The sequence below is a fragment of the Eleutherodactylus coqui genome, chromosome 2 (genome assembly GCF_035609145.1).
Source record: "Eleutherodactylus coqui strain aEleCoq1 chromosome 2, aEleCoq1.hap1, whole genome shotgun sequence".
Lineage (NCBI taxonomy): Eukaryota > Metazoa > Chordata > Amphibia > Anura > Eleutherodactylidae > Eleutherodactylus > Eleutherodactylus coqui.
Genome location: NC_089838.1, coordinates 143,961,848 through 143,982,618, shown reverse-complemented (window position 1 = coordinate 143,982,618; position 20,771 = coordinate 143,961,848). Strand labels below are relative to the sequence as shown.

General features: G+C 44.5%; 1 protein-coding gene across 3 annotated transcripts in view; it reads left to right on the top strand.

The window, feature by feature from the left end:
• Positions 1 to 20,771, top strand: part of USP15 (ubiquitin specific peptidase 15) — an 84,172-nt gene that overhangs the window by 43,896 nt on the left and 19,505 nt on the right. For all 3 annotated transcript variants that reach the window (XM_066591704.1, XM_066591705.1, XM_066591703.1), the window contains 4 exons: positions 6,869 to 7,013; positions 8,471 to 8,644; positions 13,761 to 13,919; positions 20,301 to 20,525. In XM_066591704.1, coding sequence (XP_066447801.1) covers positions 6,869 to 7,013; positions 8,471 to 8,644; positions 13,761 to 13,919; positions 20,301 to 20,525 — 703 coding nt within the window. The remainder of the gene's footprint in view (positions 1 to 6,868; positions 7,014 to 8,470; positions 8,645 to 13,760; positions 13,920 to 20,300; positions 20,526 to 20,771) is intronic.

Below are 20,771 nucleotides of genomic sequence, written 5' to 3'. Positions count from 1 at the left end.
TTTTTTTCCTTCAATATTTGTATTTCCTGTGCCATCGCTAGGCAATGACACGGGTACCCGTGGCTCATACGCAGCAGTAAGAGAATCCCGACTGGCGTATTCCAACATCGGAGCTGTACAGCCTTAAATCATAATGTCTTAAGATGTCAGACAGTGGATTGGAAAGGGTTAATGCTGCCAGCACCGTGTTCATCTATTCTGGATTTACTCTGGGATCATGGTTCAGATCTCCTACTAGTGGCTTTGCATATGGACTACCCTCGCTAAATTTAGTTTAGATCCAGTGCTGTTGGGAATCTCATTTATCTTCCTGAAAATAGACCGTGCTGTGATTTATTTATTTATTTTTATTTTTTTCCCTCCACTCGCGGTTTACGCACTTTGTATCCGTGAGGGTGAAGGAAAAATCGGAAATGCATGCCTTTTTAGAGATGAGCGAGCGTACTCGCTAAGGCAAACTACTCAAGCGAGTAGTGCCTTATGCGAGTACCTGCCCGCTCGTCTCTAAAGATTCGGCTGCCGGCGGGGGAGAGCGGTGAGTTGCGGGAGTGAGCAGGGAGGAGTGGGGGGAAGAGAGTGAGAGAGAGAGAGATCTCCACCCCCTCCCGCTCTCCCCAGCCGGCACCCGAATCTTTTGAGACGAGCGGTCAGGTACTCGCATAAGGCACCACTCGCTCGAGTAGTTTGCCTTAGCGAGTACGCTCGCTCATCTCTAATGCCTTTCAATTACTGTGCTTGCCCCATATCCTGCATGTGGAATCCAATTGCCTGTGTGAAGCCGGCCTAAGACAAATGTAAACATGCCTTTTTTGTCACTTCATATGGCAGCTGTAGGAAATGCAGTAGGAAAGGAGTCGGGTGGAATGAGACTAGAAAGTCTGGAGTGGAGCAGCAGAACGCTGATTGACTGATATATAGCACATTCAGTGGGAATCTAATGCATGGCAGCAGTGTGAAGTGATAGGAAGGTATGGTTACACTGCTGTTCTCGGCTCCAACCTAGGGTTGGGTTTGGCTTATGTGCCAAAATCGTCATCACAGACTTCCTTTAACGTTTCATATAGCGAGCAAATGTAAGTCCATATTTGTTCTTGGTGCTGTATTGAATTAGACACCGTGCATCGTTTATGTAAGATATGCTGCTCCGTAAGACGGGATAAGATTGATAGAGAAGGGTCTTGTACGTATAATGATCATGTATTCTGTAAAATCACGGCTAAAATAAAGGAGAAAAATTGTCTGCTGTCATTTTTTTCTGCAGTGTCACGTCTTTTTTTTTTTTCTTTTTCGGTTCGGTGTTTCATCAGAAAATGAGAAGAGTAGATTTGTTCCTTTTCTTCATCTCAATGCTGCCTGTTAAAGCTTTTCAGTATTGGGGGATTAGAATATCTTCTAGGAAGACGTAACAAGTTAGTTTGCCAAGTTCTCTTCTTGTCTAGACAGGTCTGATCAGGCGATTTTCCTTTTTGAAAAAGATTATGGTAACTAGTACTAAAAAAACTACACATTATCCAGAAATGTTGTACACACGGGCCCCCGGCCATAGACTTGGGTATGGCTGCACATCTGTTAAATATATGCATAAGGTTTTCCTATTATGGAGAATAATGTAATCCGATTGCCATTGTAGTGTATTTTTTAGAAATATGCCTGTACAATTAATCCAGTCGGCTCGCCATTAACCTTGCTTAATAAAAAAAATAACCAAAGTGATTGTGCAACTATTTCACAATCTGTTACACACTGTGTGCTGACTGAACACTATAAGGGTAGGTTTATGTGACATATAGGGTATGTTTCCATGTGGCAGAAACACAACTGATCATCCACCAGTAAGTTGTAATTAATGAACTGTGTTTTTACAGGCCATTGGTTAGACTATATAAAAGATTCAAAATCTTAAAACAAAAATACATGTTTAGTATCGCTGCGTCTGTAAAAGTTTGATCTATCAAAGTAATGTATTATTTACCTCTCACTGTGAACGTCATCCGAAAAAAAAAAAATAAGAACGCCAGAAATGCGCTTTTTTTTTTGGTCATTCTGTCTCCAGAAAAAAATGCAATAAAAAGGGATCAAAAAGTCGTATGTATTTTGAAATAGTACTAATGCAAGAAATGAGCCCTTGCACAACTATGCGGATGGAAAAATAAAGTTATTGTGCGCAGAAGATGGCAGCAGAAAATAATTTTTTAAAAATTACGGTAACTTGTATTGGAAAAAAAATAAAGGTAGTACAGCAAAAAAAAAAAAAAAACTACATAAGTTGGGTATCGTAGTAATCGTACTGACTAGAGATGAGCGAGCGTACTTGGATAAGCACTACTCGCTCGAGTAATTTGCTTTATCCGAGTATCGCTGTGCTCAGGTCTAAAGATTCGGGTGCCGGCACGGAGCGGGGAGCTGCAGGGGAGAGCGGGGAGGAACGGAGGTAAGATCTTTCTCTCCTTCTCTCCCGCCCGCTCTCCCCTGCTCCCCGCTGCGACTCACCTGTCAGCACCCGAATCTTTAGCCCCGAGCACAGCGATACTCGGATAAAGCCAATTACTCGAGCGAGTAGTGCTTATCCGAGTACGCTCGCTCATCTCTAGTACTGACCCATAGAATAAAGTTATTGTGTCATTTTTCTAGCAGTTTGTGGGCTGTAGAAACAGGATGCACCCAAAGATGGCGTAATTTTGTGTTTCTTGTCTTTTAAATGCTTGGTCACTAAGGGGTTAAATAACTTGAAAATGAGACGTGCTGCTAATATTCAGTTTTACCAGTGTAATCAGCAGGATTTCATTTTACAGAAGCATATCAATTACTTTCTGTTACGAAAAGTTTTTAAAAAATCAGTTGCGTAGTGTAATTGTTCCACCTAAAAGGGAGGCAGGCCGTCTGAGGAGTTCACCTCCGAAAAAGTTCAGTTCTCCCTTGAATGAAAAAGAGGAAATTCCGGTCTAATTTCCCTTTACAGATAAAAGTGTAACTTAACAAGTTAAAACAATGCTGTGCTTGTGTGGGGCTGATGAATTAGCAGGCGAGCTTCCTCCGTCTCCGCTCTTCATTTGAATGCATGTTACATCTTGCACCTGACAATCATGGTAAACACTCTGTAACTTCTAGATTATGCTTTTCAGTACTTTTTCCAGTTCCATACTGACTACAACTATAGTCCTGAGTATTGGGAATAACAGGAATTACAAGGCAATCATTGTTTAGCTACAAAACAGATTGACATTGTATCAGTACCAGGTAGCTATCCATCCTTTCGAGCCCCAAAATAACAAATTATTGAGCTACGCACATGTAATAGGGAGTGTCTAGACTCTTAATGTGTACTTCACACGTCAGTAATAGAAATGAGTGACCACATTGTAGTGCTTGGAGCATTTGATTTTGCATTAAAATCTTTGCAATTTAAAGGGGTTTTACCCCCTCTTGTGTTTTTAATTCTCAAGTAGTTTCCGGTGTGAACTCTGTAGAACAGACGTGTAAACCATTTTCACACCGGACACATTGTGTGAAGGCAAAGATCACTGCAGCCATTGGCTCACAGTGTTCATGTGCTTGCTAGCATTACCACTTTATTGGCCTTCTACTGGTACGGCACGTCGGAGACGAGGCACAGGATTGTCGGTGTTTAGAAAGTGGGTATCTCCATATGTGGCGTTTTCACCCATATCGAGCTCACTTTTTGTCAGGCCCCCTCGAATGCTCATTCAGTGAGCCACAGGAAATTGCTTGCTATATGTTGCTTAGCATAGCCATTCTCCTTTGCCCCCCTGATTGTAAGCTCAGAAGATGCCGTAGAACCCAACGGATTGGTCCAGTCATGGGATGTAACTAGTGCCCTCCATTTAAAGGGATCTATTGCTGAGACAGATCCTTTTTAAAAGAACTTGGTGCTAATAATACACTTGCTGCCCACAAGCATGGCATCCTAAATAGGTTATTATAACGTCTCATTATTGCACTTGGGTCTGTGCCAGAGCCTCCATGAGGCTGTGCGTAATGGGTAATTTGTATTTTAATGGACATAAGAAAAATCTCATTTTACTGCCTTGATGAAGACTATGAATTTGCATTTTTATTCAAAGCAAGCTGAATATGGCCACGTTGAGTTTTCTTTTTCCTCAGCATTTTCTCCCACCGCTTTTCCATTTTGCATGATGATTCTTTTTTATTTTCTGTCTTCTGTTCTCTGTTGATATTTGTATGTTCCATAGCAGCAAATTCGTTTGTGTTAAATGTATTGTTGATGCATACAAAAGAAGACAAGCCCTGTAATGATAGGCATTGCAGTATGTTTCCACTTGATATTCTGCTATTCAGTTTTTTCTTCTGCTTTCCGAAAGAACAGATCATAAACTTTAACCCTTTCCAATCCAATTTATATCCTGGTTTTCCTAAAGGGCTTAATCTTTTTTTCTGCCGTTATACAACGGCGCTATCTGCTGGCTAAAGCCAGTACTGCATGAGGTGACACGATGGATAGGCTCAGACAGCAGAGAGGCTGGCAATATACAGTAAGAGAACCCCGATTGGACGTTTTCCAACATCAGAGCTGTACAGCCTTAAATCATAATGTCTTCAGAGGTCAGACAGTGGATTGGAAAGGGTTAAAACAAGTCAGGAGATTGTAAAATTTTGAGGGTCTCTTAAAGGGGTATTCCTATCTTCTTGGTTCTAATCTGTGGATGACTGCTACTTGTGTTTGGCATATACGGGGCCTATTCTGATGATTGACATTTCAGGCCAGGGGTACTGTGCTGATATCCCGCCACTGGCCTCAATGTTCTATAGATCGCAGTAGAACTTGCAAAGTAAGTGGCTAGCCAGGTAACTAACACTCCTGCTCTTGAGATCACAGTCACCTGCAAGGAAAGTGCGGCAGTGGATTGCAGTGGGGGCTCTAATCCCCCAAGAACAAACAGCTCCGCTTTACCTCAAAAGCCATTTCATATGGGTAATATCCAGCATAACTCTTCTTTGGGCTTTTAGAGGCCTTGCAGTAGCTCCTCTATCATTAGGGCTCATTCTCGTGACCGTATGCGTAAAACGCTGCATGGGTCATGCAGCGTTTTACTAGTCTGTGTGAGCTGGCAGAGAGTTGGCTATCGCCGCTAATGGCAGCGAATGCACTGCGCATGACTTTCTGTGTAAGAATTGTATTGCGTATGGACAATGTTGCATACGCTGGCCATAAGAAAGAATAGGGCTCACGCTGTGTGATACGCAGTGCAATAGAGCATGCTGCAATCTCTTTCATGCACGTATCTACACGCTAATATAACCAGATTAATGAAAGTCCATGTACTTTCATTGGCTCCATTCACCTCGCATCGCACGTGTAGTACGCGCTACAATCACAGCCATGTAAATGAGCCCTTATTGGGAGATAAGTATTTATTAACAAGCCCGCCTGTCAGTTGGAGATGGAATTCTGCATTACACTAGACGAATTATACATTGCTAATGCTGTATTAAAGTTGCTCTGTGAACGTGCCCGATTTATAATAGTGGCTCTACTGAATGATAATTCTATCTAATTTAGGTTTAGGCAACCTTTTTAGTTGGCTTAGTTTACCCCAAAAGTTTTGTCACAATTTGCCACAACTTGTGCTACAATTTAGTCCATGCCGCATTTTTTTTAATGCACACAGCAAAAAAAAAGTGTCCGAAATTGTCTACAAAAAACACACCGGGGGGGGGGGGGGGGGGGATAATTAATTAATAAATATTCGTTTTTTATGCCAGTTTCTTTTTCAAAAAAGTTACTTTTCTTACGTGAACATCTTTTTGCACAAAAAATTGTGACTTTTCTTCATCCTGCTCTGGCACCTCCACTTTTTGGAATAGTAGGCAGTCCTTGTCATGGTCGCTTCGAACCGACTGATTTATGTATATTTTATGCAGAGACTGGCGTAAATGTATACCATAAATGTATGCCAACTTGGATTTGGTTTACATTTCTCGCACGGAGCTGCCGGGATGCGCTTAATACATGAAGAGGTCTGCACCTCCTCAAGTATTAAGTGCATCGGAGGAAAGCTGGTGTTGAAAATGCCGGATTTAGTAAAATTCGGGCACAGTAAATGTGCAATTAGCGCTAGAAAACGGTTTAATTTTCAAAAGGGAATGAGTTCCATTCTTCTTGTTTCCTTCTAGTTCTACTGAGAATTAGTTTCTGCCACTTCTTGCTATATTTTAAGCTGTATGATCTAGCTGGAGTTTCTTTTGCTCTTGTGTACCCATTCTGTGTATAGTAATGCTAATGTGTTCTCGGCTATCCTCTTATTGTGTGGACATTTCTAGACCACTCCATGCGTGTACAATAGACCACAATGTAATGTATTTTAGACTTTTCTCTCCCTGACATTCAGATTAATAGGAGTTGAACACTCTGGAAAGTTTCCCCGGTGGGACGTGGCGGTATAGATTACCTAGATGGAAGACATTTGTGCATCCTTCATTGGTCTTCTCTGTTTTCAGCGGGTGAACATTAGATCATACTGTCCTTGTTGGGAAGCTATTAATAGTCCTTTTTCTTTCTCTTATTGCATTGGCTTTGAGATGCATCAGCAGTCTTGGGAATTTCGCTGTATCGCCTGTAATTAAATAGCCAATATCCAATACTTAAACTGTACAAATAAGAACACCAAAACAGAGCATTGCCTTGGATGGGAAATGATCAGATGCTGCTGGTTATGTTTTAATATTAAGTGTTTAAAATTGGACGGACCTATAGAAAACCGAGTGACCTGTGAACCTACACAGTCGGCTTCCGGGTATAAATATGTTTCTGAGAAATGTTCTCTTGTAAACGTGATTCCTGTCGGCTTAATTACATCTGCATTTAGCAATACATTTTTTCTTCTTCCAGTGTGAAAAATTCAAACTATTGCCTACCTTCATATGCTGCCTACAAGAACTATGAATACTCTGAGCCAGGAAGACACAATGAGCAACCAGGACTTTGTGGCTTAAGTAACCTGGGGAACACGTGTTTTATGAATTCTGCAATTCAGGTAAAATATTGTTCATTTGATCCTACTGTTTAGCACTAGTGGCAAGGTGAGAAATACAGCTTATAGCCTTAACTTTAGATATTAAAATCTCTCCACTGTTAGGATCAGAGAAGGGGTACTGGCAAGGAGAGGAAAAAGAGGGCATCAGTAGAGGGTTGGAAGTGAGGGGGCTAAAAAAAAGTCATTATTCTTGATCTGTTGGCACAACCAATAGATCTGTACAGTTTGACTAGTTACGTATATTGATTATTGGTTTCCAAAATTACCAGAAAGACGTGTTTGTAAGACCCACACATGCTTGAGTCCAGAAGGCAAAAGTTCTGTGTAGAGCATATGAACCTCATATTTGGGGGGTCTGGGCTCCCCTTCATGAGTTAGAATGGGGAGTTGCTTTGTGAGAGCAGCTTTCACTCTTGCAGACCCAGCCTGTCCATGAATTGTTGGACCGCTGATCACTTGAATTGAAAATGTATAGCTTGATGCATCCTTCACCCGGTATTTAAAAGTGAGTTGTGGTACTGGTGTATCTTGACACCACTGGAAGCTAGGGGTGTGACAGGGCTTGGATGCAGGAACGCCCCTGTCACACCCCTAGCTCCTGATAGACTGTATAGCAGAAGGTCCTAGCAGCGTCTGTATTGATTTTTCCCTGCCCTCCACAGTTAGAGTTCGGGTAATTTTGTCCAGTTAGGTTTAAATGATTAGCTGTACCGCCTTCCATGAAAGGCAGTACAGCTAATAATGTAGGCCTAACCGGAAAAGTAACCCTAACCGTGGAGGGCAGGGAAATATGAATACAGATGCTGCTGTGACAGGGGAGCACTGATACAGCAGAGCTCAGCTAATCCTCTTCATAGAAGCCTCCCTGCAGTGCGCTCCCTGCTCAGCCACCGCCTGTGTATGGCAGCAGCAGCACCCGGGGAGACTGACAGCGGGGCTGCTAAGGATATCAGTGGTGCGAGAGGAGAGCCGGCGGCAGCGGGGCCAATACAGGGGAGACTGGGTGAGTGACAGCAGGGACCGGAGGTGGGGGAGGACAGCCACTGGGAGCGGTGCCACTACAGGGGAGACGGCCACAGTGACAGCGGGGTGAAGCACAGGTGGGAGAGGCCTGCCGCCGGGAGCCAGGCCAGTAAAGGGGAGAGTGACACCGGGGAGTGGAGGTGCCAGGGGACAGCCGCCGGGAGCGAGCCCCCTGCCTCCTCTACCTGCTGCAGCACTGACTGTCACGATCTGGGAGAGGACGCTGCCGCCGGCCAATCAGCAACAGGGGGCATCACCCCCTCTGTCAATCTTGTCTCCACCAGCACTTCCTGGTGGCGCCAAGATACTCCAGTACCAGTTGTCTTCAGGAGAACAAGCCCCTTTTAATAAACTGTAGTTTTATGTAATGATTATTTCAACAATGTATACCTGAGCATTGTGAATTGACTTCATCATACCTCTTATCTTTCCAGTGTTTGAGCAATACTCCACCACTAACAGAGTACTTCCTTAATGATAAGTATCAAGATGAGTTGAACCTGGACAACCCCTTAGGTATGAGAGGAGAAATTGCTAAGTCTTACGCAGAACTCATCAAGCAAATGTGGTCAGGGAAATACAGCTACGTAACTCCCAGAGCATTTAAGGTTTGTTTCCATAAATACCACATGTAAATTGCCGTTAAGATAATATTTATCATCTTCTGGATTTTTCCAAATCTAGATTAGAATCCAGTATCTAATATCAGAGTTCTATAATTATACTCTGTGCTCCAAGCGGTTTACTAGTTTCCTTAGCTGGACATATGCATTTACTGCTTTGATGTACTAGGGCTAAATATATTTTCTTTTCTTAGTCCAGTCACTAGTGCTACATTCTACAGATACTATATATGTTTTCATCTTTGCAATGCAGTTCTCTAAAATTTAAATAGGCGCTTCTGTTTCAACCAACTGCATAAATCAATAATACAGGCATATAGAAGAAACTTTGCATTAGATCTTGCATGTTTCTCAATTTATGAGCAACTTCTCCTTCACCCTTCTTTTTGCACTGATCATTCACACTCGATTCACTGGCAAACTTCGACTTAAGGGAATAGAGGGATGATAGGGTTATAAGCTGCTCATAGAAGTCTAAGGAGAGGGGAGGGGTAAGGAGCTGCAGAATGAGAGACACCTATGCTCTGCAGGTGGAAGCCCTAGTAAGTGTTATATCTATCCTGGTTCTGAACTCACAGCTACACTGCTCAGTTCTGCTGTATAATGTCTTTCATTCTCCTACTACCAGCGGTGTGCTACACAGAGATGAGGGAGCAGGATCTACTCTCTATGTTTACTGTGCATGTGAGACTTCATAGCAACTAATCTCCACCCACTCTGGTGCTGGGCTCAGAGAAAACTGGGAATTTAGAAACTGTGCTTACAAAGGTGAAAACTAGTTTTAAAAAATCCATAATGATAATAAAGAGTGCTATTTATCATGTACACACATGACAACTCGTACTTTAAAATAGTTTGAAACTACCAGTACGCTTTAAGTTCAGGTACTCCCAAACCAGAAGTACTTGCTTTAAACTTGTGTTAGAGACCGTCAGTAGTCCTCTTTGTAAACTTTTTAAAACAAAAGTATATTAGGATATCTTTACACTTGTGCTCAGGTGTTCAGTTTTCCTGGTCCTTCAAGGTAAAAGAAAGTGACTTGTTGCTGCTTGATGCGAAATCTACAATGGTTTTTATGCACACAGACAGGCCGCATTGAATGAGGATAATCCATATTTGGATCCACCTCTTTTGTTATGCAAATCTTAGGAGTTAAAACATGTGGATTTCTGTTACAACTTTCATTGAAATGTCCCTTGGATTTTTCCAACAAGTATTTCTGCCGTGTGAATGTGGCCAAAGTCTCTCTATTCTTCTTTTTTTTTTTTTTATAGACCACATTTATTGTCCTAATAGTACATTATATATGGCATGTCTTTCTGATTAAATGTCAACCCCTTAGTGACGGCCAATAGGTTTTTTTTTACCGACCTCACTATTGGGCTTTAAACCTGCACATAGATCTTTTTAAGGACGTGGCTTGGCTGACTACTGATAGCTGGGCTTCTGCTCTAACTGCCTGGACCAGAGAAACCTCAGATACTGGCAGTTTAAGCCCTTACATACCACAAACTATAGTAATTGAATATAAGCAGATGCAATGGTAAAGGGGGCTCCTTCTGTCACTCTTCGGCACCCCACAATGTGATTCCAAGGCACCAATAGGTACCCATGGCAGCCGCAGGTCTGAAAAAGGCCTCTGTGTCTGCCATGTAACTCAGCGTATAAGTGAATCAGTGTACTATCCTAGTGATCGAATGATCGCATCTTCAAATCCTCTTGAGGGACTAAAAATGGTGCAACAAAATAAATAAAATCATACAAATAAATAAAATATACATTTTACACACAAACCCCATTTGTAAATGGCTAAAATTAAAAAAGCAACCCATATGTTGGGTATTACTGCATTCTTAACGACCCAAACTATGAAAATATTTTATCTCGCATGATAAATACAAAAAAAGTAATTTTAAAAAGTAATGTAAGAATTGTTATTTGTGTTCGCTTTCCAAAGTGCAATAAAAAGCAATCCAAAAGTCACACATGACAAAAAGTGGTGCAAATAAAAACGACAACTCTTCCACCAGAAATCGAGACCTCGCATAGCTCAGTTGCCAGAAAAGTAAAAAAGTTATGGGTCCTACTCCACGATCCTCTGAGAGGTGGAGGGTACACCCCTTCTGGCTTTCCATTCTCGGAAATTCTGAATGCATTCCAGACCAACTCTAGTTGTTCCTCAAGGCCCATACCCCATATCCTGATGCTCTGCTAATTTGGGACTACCTTAAATCTCATCTATGAGAATGTTTGAAGTTCTCCATTTCCTTCATAGAATCATAGAAGGGACCTCCAGGGTCATCTGGTCCAACCCCCTGCTCAGTGCAGGAAAAAAAAATTAAGAAAGGCTTTCTTCAATACAGTTAAGAGGCAGAGATACAATGTGTTGATTTTAGAACAAGCCTTTATTGCTGACTCCACAGACTATATTAAAAATCGTTGGTTGATGGCTGGTAGAGATTACTTACAGATTTTTAAAGGGAAGGCACAACCTTGCCGTTTCTTTTGCAAACAATCCTGCTTTAAGCTGGGTAACCAATCCAGAAAATTATTGGCACATATGGTTAGTTAGCATGCCTCCTTCCCACCTATACTGAACCAGGGCCAGTGGTTCGATGGCCATCACAAACGAGGGGTGATAACATTCTCTGATAATATCTTTTTTCCTGAACTCCTATATACTTAACAAATGTATACAATAGTATAGCACTTTAGATCACTTACAGATTACCTATAGTGTGGAGGAGTTAAGAGATTATCTGGACACCATTACCTTTCCACAACCCTCTTGGGTATCAGACTCCATTATCACCCCAGATGAAATAGAAGAAGCCTTGTTATCCATAGCCAAGTAAAAGGCATTGGCTCCAGATGGCCTACCAATTGAAGTTTATATACAATATAGTGACATAGTAATCCCACAGTTGCTTTCCTTTTAAAAATATTTGCAGAGGGCCGTTTTCTCTGGTCTCATTCAACGAAGCAACTAGTGTTAATATTAAAATCTGACAGACCATGAAGAGTGTAGCTCCTATTGATCCATCTCAGTGTTACATTCAGGTAATCAAGTGATTACCAAAATCCAAGCAACTAGACTAAATCTAGCTATACACAATATTCTACATCCAGACCATTCGGGTTTTATATCTGGAAGATCCATCTCTGACCATATTAGAGGGGTCCAGAAGGTCACTCAAATTGGGTGGAAACAGAGTGAATTGGCATTTGCATTCATAAACTCTGCTGAAGACTTTGACTCTATTGAATGGTGCTACTTATTTGAAGTGTTGAGACATTTTGAGTTTGGGGATTCTTTATTAACTGGATATCCATTAAATATTACACACCCCTGGCCAATATCCTGGTGAACAGATTAGTTTTTTTCTCTGCTAAAGTAGAGGGACAAGACAAGGCTGCCCACTTTCACCCCTCTTGCGATGGTCATCGAACCACTGGCCCTGGTTACACAACAAGATTCTAATTCTAAGGGGTATTAATATCCAACCTAGAGAGGATCGTGTTAGTCTTTTCGAAGATGATATGATTTTATTCTTGTCCAAGGAGGTCCCTCCCATATGCTATCACTCTTATTGACAGGTTTGGGCTATTTTCTGGCTTATGTATAAACTGGCAAAAGTCTACTTTTATGCCCTTACAAGTGAAGGGATAGTCTATGGGTGAAGTGATATGTCATCTTTATGTAGTTTCTAGTTTGAAATACTTGGATATGTACATTACTAGAGATTATACTTCTAGCTGTAATTTAAATATCGCCCCTTTGCTTACCTTTATTAAGGATAAATTTAAAACTTGGAACTATTTACCTCTGTCGGTAGCAGGGAGAATTAAACTTATCAAAATAATTGTATTTCCCAAATTTCTATATAACTTCGAACACTCCTTGTTATCCTCTTTTGTATGGGGGAAGGCACATTCCAAATTATGACTAGAGACCCTACAATTTCTTAAAGATATGGCGAGCAGAGATCTTCTGAGCATTAATTACTATTATATTGCTGGCCAACTTTAATATCTGTGGTATTGGCTTCCAGAAAACCCTCTGTCTAATGCTGAACATCACTCAATGTTTTTTTGATCAGAGACCTCTCTGGCCAGTGTTCGAGAATCCTGATCTCTGCTAAACAATTGCTACCGATTCATAGACTGGCCGCTCGGGTGTGGAAAACGGGTAAACAAGTAATCGATTATAAAGACACCCCTGTTGAAACTCCCCATAGGGGAAATAGAGGCCTCCCACAGCTTCTAGGTCTACCCAATGTAAGATTCTGGATTGGATGTGACCTCCCCGGAACATCTATACGGGAATGGAATCTTTGTCTCTTTTGAACAATTACAACAACTATATCAGGTACCCAGATCAGGTTTTTACAGTTTTTTACAATTGAGACATGCACTTAATGCCCATTTTGCAGAGCCTCAACCATCCATTCCCGCATATCCCCTGATAGGTCCTTAGGTACAAAAGACCCCTAATTTTTGTAATATACATCTATCTTGTTCAATCCAAGATCACATGCAAATCTGAATGTAGGAGATAAGTGGAAAGAACTCCTTTTTACTGAATGGTACAGACTGTAAAAACAAAATTCAAAAAAGCAATGACAGAATTTTTGGTTCCACCTCTGCCTTGTAGCTCTGTTCCCTTTGCTGTGGCTAAGCTTGGTATTGCAAGCAAAGTTCCCATTCATTTCAATGGGAATCTGGCTAGCAATACTAAGCCCGGCCACTACAGTAAGAACAGAGCTGTCTACTCCCTGCAGAATTTAATTCAATATACGTATACACCAGCCCAGTGAACAGCTGATCTGTTGGGACGCGGGCAGCAAACTCCCACCAAGCTACTAATGATAACTTATCCTAACGATAGGCCATCAATAGTTTACAACCGAACAACCCCTTAAAGGGATGAAATAGGCCTGTCACTAAGGGGTTAATAACATTTCCAGTGCATACATACTTATATGTAGGTACATTGTTATAGTGTAACCTTTTAGCTGAAGGATTGTGCTCTGTATTTTCCTTTCTCACAGTTAAGATGGTCTCTTATATGAGCAGAAATAATTCTTTTCTACCTTTACAGACTCAGGTAGGCCGATTTGCACCTCAATTTTCCGGTTATCAGCAACAAGATTGCCAAGAACTACTTGCTTTCTTATTAGATGGCTTACATGAAGATTTAAATAGAATTCGAAAGAAGCCTTACATCCAATTGAAGGATGCAGATGGGAGGCCAGACAAGGTATTTGTTTTCTCCAAGTTCTGTCAGTAAGTGCTACGAATTAAAGTTTATGTTGTTGTTTGCATTTTACTAATGTCGGCAAACAAAAGCAGGGGTGCTCCAAAATGCTAGATCACCTTTTTCACCATGTGGCAAGCGGGTTCCTTTACCTGTGGATCGCCAACCTCTCGAACTGGAAAATAGTCATTACGTGTATAATTGGCTCCAGAAACATGGATTATTTATATCTGGTGCCTGCCATTTTTTTCCACCGCACAGCAAATACAGCATATCACACAGTCCATTTTATAGGGTTTACAACCCACAGGCCCACTGTCACTACTCTGCCTGGAGGGCGTCCTTCTCAGGCAGATCGGGTGACTGGTCCCAAACAGATCCACACAGGATCTCGGGCTAGCAGCCCTTTCAGCTCCACTGAGCTATCACTTCTCCCCTCTTGAATGTGGCAGGATCTGCTCCTTTTATCCAGTTCCTGCCATGTCCACCAGGTGTTAACCCTCTCTACAACCAGCATGCCTGTCTGTAGCCCTCTATAGGCCATTCTGTTCACTGCACTCCCACAACCAATTCAGCCAGAAATAAGAGCGTGCTCATGCCTTAATGGTATGCTGTTAACGGGTACGACAGAGTATTCATTATGTACATAAATATGACCCTAATCTGCTGCACTGCAAAAGAACTCCAGACTGGGTCTCCTAGTCCAGTATAGCTCATCTGTCACAGGAAAAAATGTCTGGATCCGTGTATGGATTAACCCCTTAATGCCACAGGGCATAACTGTACGTCCTGGCAGGGTGGTACTTAGCACAACAGGACGTACAGGTACGCCCTGAGGATAGCGTGAGATCAGAAGACATCCCGGGCTATCCGGCAGCAGGAGCAGGCTGTTACCAATAACTGGCCTCCTGTTGCAACAGCCGGGGTGCATCAGGACAGCGACCTCCGCTGTTAATCCCTTACACGCTGCGATCTTTGTAGATCACAGCATGTAAAGGGTTTACAGAGAGAGCGCACTCCCTCTGTGACATGATCGGACTCTCGCGGTGTAATTGTGGAGAGTCCAATGGGCATCCTGCATTGCCAGTGCCTATGATCGCTATAACAAGCGATAAGGCGTTGCAGGACAGAACTCCTACAATGCTTTATCATAGCGATCATAGGTGCTATGATGCAAGTCCCCCACAGGGACACAAATATTGTTAGAAAAGACAGTGTCAAAATAAAATAAAAATGTAAAAAAAAAAAGTTAAAAAGAGGATTTTTTACTCACCGTAAAATCTCTTTCTCGTCTTGTCATTGGGGGACACAGCAAAGACCGTGGGATATAGCTTCTGCCACTAGGAGGCGACACTAAGCACAAAAAAGTTAGCTCCGCCCTCTGGCTATATCCCTCCTGCCGACAGCAGGCTAATTAGTTTATCATGCCAGCAGTTGGAATAGCCATGCAGGAACAGAGAGACCACAATAGTTAGTCATATGACACGTTAACAAAAAATTTCACTGTAATGAAAAACACGTAGCACCATGTGCGACTTACAGAATCCGGAGTCCGACCAGGACCACCACTGTGTCATAGAAAGAAAGAAAGAGGGGTGGGTGCTGTGTCCCCCAATGACGAGACGAGAAAGAGATTTTACGGTGAGTAAAAAATCCTCTTTTCTCGCTCGTGTCATTGGTACACACCAAAGACCGTGGGACGTCCCACAGCTGTCCCCAAGGGTGGGTACAAATAAATCATAAGCGCATGCGGCCAGTTTACAGCCGTCTGTAAAACCTTTCGACCCAGCGAAGCGTCGGCTGACGCGAACGTATGTATTTGATAAACTTTAGAAAAGACAGCACCGGTCGCAACACCACCTTATCCTGGTGAAAAAAAAACAAAACATAAAGGGTGGTTTTGCCGCCAGCGCCGCAATCTCCGAAACCCTACGAAGGGTGGGGGCAGTCCCTCATGCGGGGGGCTTGCCTTCGGTATCCCTTGTGGGCGGGGGCCCCCGCCAAGAGGAGCTTGGTTTAAAGGAAGGAATCTTCCTTTGTTCCCGCTCCTGTGGACCCTCTCTCTCCACCCTATGAGGACTCATCCGGCGATAGGAACGAAAACGTCTGTGCTGCGGAGATGACCGCTTTGGACGGTTCCGTGGCAAAAGTGAGCTCTTTCCACCCGTAGCCTCTGAGATTAGCTCGTCTAGCTTGGCACCGAAAAGACGAGATCCTACAAAGGGCATACTGATTAACGACCCGTTGGAGGAAGCATCCGCATCCCACGATTTTAACCATAGGGTCCGGCGAGTCGCCACCGATGCCGCGGAGGCTCGGGCCGCCAGCCTGGCTGTATCCATAGAGGCCTCACAGAAAAACATGCCCGCTTGTTCAATCTGGCGTGTAATGCCCACCAGATCCTCGGTTGACGCCCCTTCGAGAATTCCTTCCCGTAACCGCTTTGCCCAGTCAGTAACAGCCTTACTGACCCAGGACGAGGCAAACACAGGCCTAAAAGCTGACCCTGCCGCCTCAAAAACGGTCTTCGCCAAGTCCTCGACTCCTCGATCCTTGGGATTCCTGAGGGAGGAGGACTCTGCTGTGGGTAGCACGGTATGCTTAGCCAGGCGCGAAATGGGTGGATCTACTAGCGGTGGGACCGACCACTTCTCCACTAAGTCCTGTGGGAAGGGGTATTTCCCGTCCAAGTAACCCATCTTGGAAAGACGCTTATTCGGTGCCTTCCACTCCTGAGATAGGACCTTCTCAAAGTCCTCATGAGGAGGAAAGGTTTTTGGAGAGCGTCTAGGCTGCCTGAAAGAAAACGATATCCCAGATGCCTGTGGTTCCGGTTCAGTGAGCTGAAAAGTGTCACGCACCGCAACCACTAAGCTCTCCACCATAGCCGAAAATTTTGGGACCTGATCCTCCTCCACGACAGAGTCTGAGGAGGATTCAGACGATTCCATGTCCGAAACATCCTCTGCCAACAAGCGCCGCGACCTAGTACCAGGAGAGCGCAAAAGTGACGAGGAGGATGGTGACCGGGAGGGCCGCCGGGAGTCCGAAGGCCTGACCCGTTTTCGTCTACGGCCGCGCTCCTCACGCGAACTGGAGGCGTCCTGCGCTAATTTTTCCAAAATTGCGCCAGATGCCCGAGAGAGGTCAGACACCGCCAGTGACAAGGAGCGGGCCCACTCCGGCTCGGCCACAGCTGGGGGCTGAATGGGGGGATGGGTGCCCTGCCGAGCCGCCTGTTTCGCAGGGGGACAATCTCTACAAAAGGGCTCAGCCTGTCCGCATGCAAACTTTAGGTTACAGCGTGAGCAAGCAAAGTGCGTTACTCTTGCTGTCCCTAGTCCAGCCTCCAGGGCTCTGGGGTCAGACATGGTGCTGGGATTTCACCGGGCAAAGAAAACTGCGAGCTATCCTCTGCTATGCCAACCGCCGGCAGGAGGGATACACAGCGAAAGAGGGGAGCTAGCCGCCAGGCAGAGCTTACCCAGGTCCTTGCCGAGGTCCGAAGAGGTCCGGGGAGCCGCTGGCTCGGGAGACTGCAGGTGCTGAAGGGCTTTCTTTCCTGGAGCTTGAGCTGTACAGCGTATAAGCTGAGCAGAAAAGGGCAGCAAGGAGTGGAGCAGCAGGGCTGTTTTTAAGTCCTGGCGCGCTGTCAGCAATAGCCTGCTTCTCTGATGTCATCCCCCTTCACCTGTGCTGAGGGAGGAAGAGGGAGGGGCAGGGCGGCGTGCATTGCCGGTGAGGCCATGCCCCCTGCACGGAGTCATTGAGGGCGTGGGGCGTGGCCACACCCATCCACGGAGGTATTGCCGCGAAGCCACGCCCCTGCATCACAGGGGGCGTGGCCACACGGCGAGGCCACGCCCCTCAGAGTCCGGCGTTGCCGCGCCCGGGGCTGCAGTGCAGCCCTCTCCATTGAGCCCCCACATCGCTGGAACTCCTGCTGAGAGCCCCTGCAGGGAGCCAGAAGGCCAGGGTATACTGAAAGTTGTTGCCCTGAAGTCCCATGCCCGCGAGGCGCCCCCCCCCCCCCGCCGGCTTGTGCCTGGAACCAGCGCCCTGAATATCAGGTGAGCCCATACCTCCACAGTGAACTCGCCTGCCCTCCCCCACACCGCCTGTAAGCTCAAGGGGAGCCGAATGCAGGAATGCCCCAGCAAATAATGCTCTCCGCTGCCGCAGCCATGCATGGCGTATACTACTCCCGACGAAAAGGAACCTGTCCGCCTGCGCCAATCCCTGCAGCCCACAAGGTACGCGTGCAAAAAGCGACATACTAGGAGAGCCAGGAAGGGGTGGAGGGAGAGGGGGGGGGGGGATGTCGCAAGCGCATACTTACCTTCTGCGTGCTTGCTGGAAGAAAAAGCAGCTCCCCAGTTCCAGCAGCCTACCCCTATAACATCGCCTGCCCATGGGAAGGGGATGCGGACCTCTGCACCAAACATGGGGGGCTCTCGCTGGCGGGCCACATGCAGATATATATGATCCGGATGTGCCACCTTTTCTTCTGAGGCGGGCCGGGCAAGAAGCAACCTGGACAAACCCGAGGTTGTTCGCCCTCCTCTCCGTTCGGGTTTGATGGGGAGCGTCCTGCCTCTCCGTCTAACCCTGGCCCTTGAAGCAGCCCTGACGGGCACGACCGTCCTCCTGTGAGACACTAAGCTAAAAACTAATTAGCCTGCTGTCGGCAGGAGGGATATAGCCAGAGGGCGGAGCTAACTTTTTTGTGCTTAGTGTCGCCTCCTAGTGGCAGAAGCTATATCCCACGGTCTTTGCTGTGTACCCCAATGACACGAGCGAGAAAAAAACGTTTTTCCCATTTAGTATAAAAAAAAGTTTTGAAAAATTAAAACCCCACATATTTGGTAAAGTTGTATCTGTAGCGACTTGCACAACAAATTCAACACACTTCATAACCTGCACGGCAAAGAGCATAAAAAAAAACAAAACTAAAAAACTGAGGCAAAATGCTTATTTTTTTCATTTTGTCTCCCAAAAAAAGCAATGAAAGTGATAAAAAAAAGCCATAAGTACCCCAAAATGGTACCTATAAAAGCTACAGCTCGTTACGCAAAAAAAACAAGGCCTCACAGAGCTCTGTCAATGGAAAAATAAAAAAGTTATAGGACTTTGAATGCAGCGATTTAGAAAAACAAATAATTTCCAAAAAAGCGTTTTTATTGCGGAAAAGTGAAAAAAGCCTAAAAAAGAAAAAATAATTTTGGTATCGTTTTAATCATACCGACCCGTAGAAAAAATGTATGGTCATTTATGCTGCATGATTAACACTGTAAAAAAAAAAACACAAAAACAATGGCAGAATTGATGCGTTTTCTCTCCCTGTTATTTTAAAAAAATTAATAAAAGTTTTACAATATAGTCTATGTACCCAAAAATGGCACCGATTAAAAACTACAGTTCGCCACGCAAAAAACAAGCTCTTATACGGCTGCGTCAACTGAAAAATAAAAAAGTCAAGGCTTTTTAAAGTGGAAATGAAAATCCCCCAAAAATCATTGCGTCCTCAATGCCAAAATAGGCCATGTCCTTGGCATTGACTTGCAGGAATGCTGCCTCCCAATAGGTGACGCTGCAGAGGCATTGTTCAATTTTCCCATTTGCGTTCAGTACTGTTTTTAATGTATTTTATGATAAAGGTTCTATTTTAATGGTGACGTCCCTTCAGTGATCATCTTTAGAAATGAGTATACTTGACCTGCAAGCTGACTTGTCTAAGGCCTCATGTCCACGGGGAAAATCAGGCCCGCTACGGATTCTCCACGGGTCCCTCCTGCCCCGCGGACATGAGCGCTGAAAATAAGAATAAATCAGAATAAACTTACCTCCCGCCCGCTCCGGATCCTTCCTTCGCTGCGGCGTCATCTTCTCTGCGTCGCGGCCGGATCTTCTTTCTTCGGCCAGGCGGATGCGCAGGATGACGTCGGTGACGTGACCCGCGCATGCGCCGGCCCGAAGAAAAAAGATCCGGCCGCGATGGAGAGAAGATGGCCCCGCGGCGAAGAAAAGAACTGTAGCGGGTGAGTAAATTCCGATTTTTGTCTCCCGCGGATCCGGACGGCTTCCATAGGCTTCAATAGAAGCCCGCGGGAGCCGTCCCCGCAGGAGACCCGCACGAAAATGGAGCATGGTCCAGATTTTTTCATGCTCCATTTTTTTTAAAATCACTTTTATTGACCATCCGCGGGTATTTATCTACCCCGCGGGTGGTCAATGCATCCCTATGGGTGGCGGATCCGCGGGCAGGAGAAGAGTTAAAATCCGCTGCGGATTTTAATTCTTCTTTTGCCCGTGGACATGAGGCCTTAAAGTACTACACAATGAGCCATTACTCTGCTTTTAACTCTTTCACATCTTGCATTACAGGTAGTTGCTGAAGAGGCCTGGGAGAACCATATAAAAAGGAACGACTCCATTATTGTTGATATATTTCATGGTTTATTTAAATCCACCTTAGTTTGCCCTGAATGTGCTAAAATTTCTGTGACATTTGACCCTTTTTGTTACTTAACACTTCCACTACCGATGAAAAAAGAACGTACACTGGAAGTATACCTTGTTAGAATGGATCCACTTGCCAAACCTATGCAGGTAAGATATAGTGTAGTATGAGATGTTTGCAGTAATTGTAATGACACTTATCCACACAGGGTCGAGAGGGGTGTTGTCTCTCCTTAAGGAGAGCACCCAAAAAGTGTGTGGAGACACCTAGGGGGTGAGTGGGTCGGGGGTGGCATCGTCTCTACGGAAGGAGAGCACCCAAAAGCGATGTGGGGACACCTAGAAGGTGAGTGAGGAGACTTATAAGGCCATGCACGCTCCTCTGGGTAATTTTTG